Source organism: Apaloderma vittatum, unplaced genomic scaffold (assembly GCF_000703405.1).
Source record: "Apaloderma vittatum isolate BGI_N311 unplaced genomic scaffold, ASM70340v1 scaffold22923, whole genome shotgun sequence".
Taxonomy (NCBI): domain Eukaryota; kingdom Metazoa; phylum Chordata; class Aves; order Trogoniformes; family Trogonidae; genus Apaloderma; species Apaloderma vittatum.
In genome coordinates, this window is record NW_009710158.1 from 10,677 (window position 1) to 18,690 (window position 8,014).

Here is an 8,014-nt window from a genome sequence, read left to right on the forward strand (position 1 = left end):
CGGGTGCTTCTGGGGAGGTCGTGGCCGGAGCAAACGCCGTGTGAGGTGAGAATCCAGCCGCCGTGACCCAAGGAGCGCAACAGGACCTCGGAGATTCACGGTGGAAGGAACGGACTTGTCAGACGCCCCCAGAGTAAGACTGAAGTATTTCCTGTCATGTTTTTCTCTATTCTTACTTTCCAAATGGAATTTTCTCCTTTTGACAGCATTTACGATGCTGCATTGGGTCACGGTGATTCAGGGGTGACGCCTCGTGGGGCATAAGCTAAACAAGAACCCTCCTCCCCCACCGACACGAAATCAGGACCGACAACCAGACAGGACAAGTGACCCTGCGCAGCTCTTACAGCCAAGAGGTAAAAGAAAAACCAACCAGAGGGGTTGAGACTCTTCCAGCCTGGGCCATTAACCTTCAAACCCGAAAATATGCATCTGACTGGCCTAAATTATTAAGGGAGCACATAAATAATTAAATCTTGTTGCAGCAAATGAAGCGAGTCACTCCCTGAGGCTCGCCACCTCTTTAATTAGCGACGAAAAGGCAACAACAGAATTAATTCACAGGCCCTCGCTTTGGGTTTGAGCAGATGCGATTTCGGCCACGCGGATGCTCCGAGTCGCCGCTGCCACACGACTCCGGGTGAGACGAGCAAACACAAGCAAACCCATCCCAGAGAGACCAGGAGTAAGGACACGTGCGTGTAACCGCGTTGTAGCTGCACCAGCTCCATTTACCAGGAGGGTGAGGCAGGAATGGAACAGCACCGCCGTCATGCTTTCACCGCGTTTTATTTACCAACACGTTAGGTTTGACTTATGTTCCAGTGTGGAAGCTCCGATGTGTTCCACGTTTGCCCAGCACAGAGGGAACACAGGGGAAAACAAAAAATTCTTCCAGTGGCAAACTAAGAACTTGCACTGACTTTTTTTTCAAGGCAATTAAATAAACCGAAGGAAGGTTCGTTTCTTTTTGCAGACAGGCGGTAGGGAGGCCCAGGGAGAAGGGAAGACTGGCAAATCTCATTGCAGCACCTGCTTTAGCTCCATCTCAAGAGAGATGACAAGGTTGCTGTAAATCCACACGGTGGAGGTTCCAGTCTGGCAAAGCCAAAGCTTCCTCAAGCCGAAGGCGGCTCCCAGTTGCTCGGTGGGTTTTTTTCCAGACAAAGTTTTCACAGTCTCTGTATTATTCCAAGTTTTGGAAGAGCAGGCGAACGCTGTCACAGTATCAAAAACTTGTCAAAAATGTGTTTGCTCGGGAGAAGAGCGCGGTTCCTAACGGACAGACTGTGGCACTGCCGATCCAGCCGGCTGCGCCGAGTTGCCCGTGAGCGGTGGCAGAGGTAGGTGTGCTCACACGGTGACCTTCTCCATCACGCTGTCGGCGACGTGCACCTCGTCAGCCTGCACCGTCACGGTGGCCGACTGGCCGCAGATGTGCTGGTGGTCCTTCCAGTCCTGCGAGGGGAGGGCAGAGGGAAAGGCCATGAAGAGAAAAGGGCCCCCGGCTTCTGCGCCGAGTTGCCCGTGAGCGGTGGCAGAGGTAGGTGTGCTCACACGGTGACCTTCTCCATCACGCTGTCGGCGACGTGCACCTCGTCAGCCTGCACCGTCACGGTGGCCGACTGGCCGCAGATGTGCTGGTGGTCCTTCCAGTCCTGCGAGGGGAGGGCAGAGGGAAAGGCCATGAAGAGAAAAGGGCCCCCGGCTTCTCCACCCAAAAACCCATCAGCGTCAGGTCACGGGAAGGTTCAAGGTCAGAACTTTGACTTAACCCCCCTGCTGAGAGGCAGCTCACCAAAGCAGGCGCTCCCGAGGGGTCTTAGCTCAGCAGTGGTACAGGAGAGGAACACAACTCCTCCCGATTTACTTCTGCTTGGATTTTAACTTCTCCTCTGATTTTTAACTGCTCCTCTCACTTGCTCAGCCCAGAGGCTGCACGTCACAGCTCGCAGGGAGAGGGGGAACCTCAAGGAATCGGTTATGGCCAAGCACTTCCAACCCTCCCGCCCTAGTGCAGTGCAGAGCACAGGCACGGGCAGGTCTCCACTCAGATGTGACAAAGCTGTCCAGGAGGGGACAAAAGGTGACCCCTCGGTGCCATTTCCCGTGCGCTTTGTGCTGAGGGGACAACAGGATGGCTCTCACTGTCCCTGAGATGCCTGGGGAGGCAGCGGGTCGACCGCCTGTGTTTCCTGCCAGCAGCGTTTGTTCCCCCTTTGGGTTTTTACCTTTCCATTACGCAGACAGGGAATTTGCCCACCAAGCGGCAAAAGGGAACGTTCAAAAATCGTAGCTATGTGACACATCCAGCCTTGGTTTGATTCAGACTGAACTTGGACAGCCCACAGAACTGTAACCTCAGCTCAACTGAATTATCCTTCCTCCTAAGGTGGAGCGCCAAGGGGCTGCGCAAGCAACCTGTGCGAGACACGAAGCGCAGCAGCTTCCTCCGTCTGTTTCCACCCCCCATGTTCAAAATCTTACACTTTGCCCCACGGGATCGCCTGCCGCATCGCAAATAACAGAAAGACTATGAGAACTGCGTCCCCAGCGACCCGGCCAAGGTGCCAAGGAGCGCTCAGCTCCCCAGGAAGCAGCAGGGGAAGGGTTGTAGAAGTGCTCCCAGCACCCTGGTGCCCGCAACGTCACTCTGATTCTCAGAGTTTTCAACTCACAGACAAGCTTGTACCTTCCGCTGGCAGAAAGTGGAGCAGTAGTTGACTTTGTGGCAGCCCGTGCACTCGTTCGTCGCCTCGCGGCCGCAGTTAACACAAGACTGCTGCAAAAACAGGACGGTGAAGTGACCGCGTCAGAGAGAACAACAACAGGGAGCTCAGCAAACGCAACGCAGGCGCCGTGACATGACGTGAGCAGCGCCGCAGGCCCCGGTTCCCAACATGTCCTCAACACAAACCCAGCAGCTTCTGGACACTGGGCAGATTTGGTTGTGGTTTTGTTCGGTTTAAAACCCCACGTACACGTGAGAGAGGGTCTGAGGAAGGACAACAGGAGCCTGAAAAATCTTCATATACTCGAAGGTAAAACCCTTCGGTTTAACCTTTGCCTGTTTTTTTGCGAGGAAGAAGGGATCTGCTCCTACGGGCTGAGCAGGATTGCGCCTGTGCCAGTCGGCAGCACGATCACACCCGCAGCGTCCCAAAAGTTTACTCCAAAAGGAGTAAAACTGAGAAGGGTATAACGGGAGGAAGGACTTAAACTTAGACGTAAGGCGAGATAGGATACGTGGGTGACGAATCACAGCTGCTTTTTAAAGGATGTTTTTATGTCTATCACTTTAATCTTATACCAGCGACACCAATTAACATAACCCGTTTAGGTGGGAATATCCTTGAACTGCCACAAAAACAAAGCACTTCACAGAGCACCTCACTTCAGCTCGTTAAATTCCTGACAAATCAGTAGCAGGTTGGAGCAGCAGCGTGAGGCCGTGGCGGGAAGTGTTTCTCGTCTGCGAAAGCATCGAAGGCGTCTTGAGTTGAACCAGCTCCTCCTCCCTTCTGAGCACAACCAACCCCGAGATGAACACCAAGTCCATCTCGCCGCCTGCTCACGCCGTAACGACGTGCCTGCGAGTGACAGCCGGTGTGACTGAACTGATTTGTGTTCCCGAGGCACGGCCGGCGATTCGGGCCACTAAAACAGGGCTTCAAGCCGCTCTTTGGGAAAAGACAAAGAACAAAAGGCTCTTGATAAAATACGAGACATCCCCAGCTTACCTTGATGATGATTTCTGTCTTCCCATCCACGTCTTCCGTTTGTTGAAATAACTGGTTCTGATATTGCTGCAAGGAAAAAGACACCAGACTTGTTGTTTTGTACAGCGTGAGGGGTTGGGGAGGGGGGTTCTGCACGGAGGGGCCAGACACTGAGCTGGCTTCTGGCGAGCCCGAAGCTGCAGCTGAAGAGGAACCTCACTCTGCCCTTACAAGAGAGGGACACCGTGCTCACAGGTGGAAACAGATAAAGAAATCCATGAGGAAATGGCCTGAGGTGACAAACTGCCAGTTACGCGGAGCAGTTCTTCCAACGCCGCTCTCCCCACGCCTTCCTCAAACAGGTGGTTCCACTGGCACAAGAGAAGTGCGCCCCCAAACACGAGAGCCCAAGGAGTGGTCACAGGAAATATGAGGAAAATGAGTAATAGGGTCAAGCATCATCTTCTCAGGCCAAATTTTGGGGCAAATCCAGCAATCCTAATAAACTAAGGGGCAAAAAGGGTCTGAAGGGGCAGCGTAGCCCAACAGAACGGACTAGGGGAAAAAAAACAGGCAAAATTAACACACCCTTTAGAAATAGCATCAACCACAACCATTTTTCCTCCTTTTAATAAAAGCATCAAAGGGCTTTCCAACAGCTTTTAAGTCAGGCAGTCCCCTGGGGATTCTAAACCAAAGGAATTTCAAACCAATCCTGCTTTGTTTATGTGCTAACCCTGATTTTTCGGGGGATTTTTTATTGGGAACAGTTAAAAAGTATGAAAAAAGCCGACCCTCCACCTGCAGGCAAAGCAGGTTTATCCAGGAGTGAGTATGACCCAGCCCATAAGGAGATTAAAGGCTTAATTTACAAGTGTCTCTATGACCTGACATCCCAGCATTTATACTCCTGTGAAACCACAACCTTCAAAACCTTTGCGTTGCCAGGACACAAACTGAAATTAAAAAATAACTCGAAGGAGACAGAGGGAAACCTCTTGCTGCAGACTCTTAAGAGGTGTGATTGGGTTCTGCCATTACTTGACACATAGGCAAGAGCTGGTTAAGGAGCCGGACGGGGCACAGCCATGCAGCGTCCCGCTGCTGCCACTCCCGCAGTACGTGCAGAATTTTTAAAATTACCAAACTGGAAACCAAGCGTCCCAATGAAAAGCACTCTTGGGAAGACAGGGAATGCGCGGTTAAGCTTGAGATGTGGCCTCTGCCCTAAGAATCAGTCCTGCTGCGTTTCAGGAAGGGAATGACCTCGATTGCAGCTTCTCCACCTCTGCTGGAAATCACACACTCAACTCCCTTCTGCCTCCTTTCCATCTACCCCCACCGGGAGCCCGCTGGTTCTGCACAGCTCGCGGCGCGAGGGATTTAAGCCACGCAGAAACTACGAAGAAGAAAAAGTGTGATAAGAGAGAGAATCAAGCCAGACACATCCCCATCTCTCACTAAAACAGCTCCAGAAAATCAATAACCTCCAATTCTCAACCGTTTTCACTGCTGCTTGGGAGTTCAACACCTACTATTTGCTTACTAGAGCTACATCCCATCAATGCCTGACCCTTTTTAGGGTAATTTCATACTCTCTACCTCTGAATTGTTTTAATCTTTCTAAAAAAGAATTCCAACGGCCCAGCTGTTAGCCGATTTAATCTTCCACCTTGTTTTCCAGCGGGCTGGGCTCAGGAGGCATCACTGCAAGAGGGCTACTTCAGTTAAAACACTTGTCAGATTTCGACAGCGATTCTCCCAAAATTTATAGAGAAAAACCATTTAACGCATCTCCTGATCATCTTTATTACCTTCCGGCAAAAGAGCTATTTTCATAAAGGCTGGAATGAAAATTTGGAGGTTACAGATAGCTTTTTTCACACAGCCCCTCTGAAGGAAGCATTATTTTAAAGAGCAGGCTCTGAGGCTTAGAGAGGCCAAGGACCTACAGAAGAGCAGTAAAATAACCTGCGGCAAAGATGGGAACAGAATTTGGAAGAGATTCTCAGCCTTGAAATTTGCCCAGCGACCCACAGTCCTTCAGCAAACGCACAGAAATTGAAGGACACAGGCAGCAGCAGCAGCAGCGTGCGGGAGGGGACTTCCCAACTGCAAAATCACGCGGGAGAAAAACTCTGCCGGGGAAGCCTTGAGCCAGGTGCTTGGAACGGCAGTTAGGGAGGAGCTCCTCCCGCAAGCTCCAGCTCAGACGTGCCACCTTAGGGAAGGAACAGGGCTGCAGATGCTTCCCAGTTTTGCTCCACTTCCCATTTTTGTTATGGTTTTCACTTGCTGCATTTAGCAGATCCCCTTCCTCTGCCATGTTGGCATCTCCACCGTCAGACCCGCATTAAGAGGGGGGTGGCATATTCCTAAGGCTCCTTCGAATACTCCTGGGTAACGCCATTAGCAAGCGTGACCAGAAGGGAACAGCGCTGCCCGCTCTTTGACTTCACAGCTGAGAAAGGAAACTGCCTCTCCCAGCTCAGAGCTCTCCAAGTCCCACAAGCACTCCCCGCCGCTCAGCACGGAGCGCAATTTCAGGTATTTAAGGGTAGGTCAACCAAACTGCTGCTCTGCAGGAACACACTGGCTCATTCATGCTATTTAGGGAACCCCCAAGCTCATTAAATAGTCAGTATAACGAGCGAAACACAGCACAGTGAGTGATCTGCAATGCACAAGGCATACGAGCTGCAATTAAAAATTCTTAACGCTTCATTTATTGCTCTCTAGGAAGACTGAAACCAAAGCAGCACACGAGCACGCCTTCCTACAGGTTTGCTGTTCTTGCCACCTCTCTGCCGAACCTTGGGGCCAGTCCAGACTCTCCCGGAGGGCAGCACCGTCCCAGCACCTCACTCGTCTCTCGGGAGGCAGAGGGTGACCAAGGGACAGCAGCAAGATCAAAAGTGCCCAAACTAAACAGCCTCAAGAGCTGGGTCACCCCACCACGGTGCAGGGCTGCGAAAACTAAAGACACACATCACTGACAGTCACAGCGACGGGGTTTGTGCGTCCCGTTGGGAAGCAGCCCGCTCCCGAGAGATTTCTTTAATCCCGCCGTGTATTAAGTCACTCTTCCAGGAAGAGCTGAGTCTACAGCTCTGTTCTAATTTAATCTGCTGAACAGCCTTTGCTCCACAGCTCTCGTACGACGCACAATCTTCCGCTTCAAAATACCCAGGAACATACCCACCGCCCGGAAAATCTGCGATAAAGCACCCATTTGCTTTGTATTAAATTGGTCCAGCACAAATCACCAATGGCCAAGGTAGGAAAACCCCTCTTTCCCCATCTCGTATCCCTTAATCATCAAAAAAAGCACCCACACACTCAGGGCGGGTAAGACACTTGTGTTACAAATCAAGGGAAACGTTACAAAATCAGAAAAGCACGTTCGGCCAACGCCAAAGCAGACAGCCCATTATTGGCCATTTATTGTAATTACTTGCAATGTCAGCCCTGCACCCAGAAATCCCCCCAGAATGATTTTTTTTCCCATTTTTCAAAAAAAAAAAAAAATCAATTCACCAGAAGGAATTCAGAAAGTACCACCCAGATGGTTCCAAAAGTGGGCACACAGCAGCAAGCTTGAGAATTATTTGGATTTTACAAAAATAGCACCACGAGCGAGTGCTTTTATCAAAATAGAAAACTGCAGAGGTGCCCATGACACGGTAAGGATGGTGAGACAGACAAGCTGTGCAACTGAGGCTTCCCTCGTAAAGTTGGCACTTTCATCCCTACACAAGAGGGATTTTAACTCCCATTCCCGGGGTAAGAAGAAACTGGAAGTATATGGAAACGAGCTGGATTGGGATCAGAGGGTGAAGGGAACGGACTCGGAACAACAATTCCAGAAAGCACCGTAAAGATCAAATGAAGGGAAGGCAGCACATAAACTGGAAAAAGAGCAGAGAGCGAAGTTAAACATGTTCAGAAGTTCCTCTCTTCCGGCTTTTCGGTCCCCCACGTCCTTTTTGGCAGCAGCCAGCCCAAAGCTGGGCAGTAGCACCAACACCCGTGCCGGCCTGGCGGGAGGCAGGGCAGAATTAACACTCTCAGCGTTATCACACACCTGCACATCAAGGATGCAGTGTACAGAGGAGGTCAGCAGAGACCACGTGGCAAAGAATATCAAAGACGCCGCAAGGACTGTCCTAGGGGTTCTCAGCTCTCAGTAAAGTCTTCCCACAGACACTTCTTCAAGGTCTCTTGCTGCACACCCGTGCCTATGGATTCAGTGGAAAGCTGACGTTAGCAATAACGCCGACGGCAACGTCGGGGAG

At 51.1% G+C, this 8,014-nt stretch overlaps 1 protein-coding gene across 1 annotated transcript in view; it reads right to left on the reverse strand.

Annotated features, from left to right (window-relative positions):
- Positions 1–1,553: 1,553 nt before the first annotated feature.
- Positions 1,554–8,014, reverse strand: part of DEAF1 (DEAF1 transcription factor) — a gene marked incomplete at its 5' end in the record, with an annotated part of 16,782 nt that continues 10,321 nt past the window's right edge. Inside the window, 2 exons of the mRNA XM_009867216.1 lie at positions 1,554–1,658; positions 2,693–2,782. Coding sequence (XP_009865518.1) covers positions 1,554–1,658; positions 2,693–2,782 — 195 coding nt within the window. The remainder of the gene's footprint in view (positions 1,659–2,692; positions 2,783–8,014) is intronic.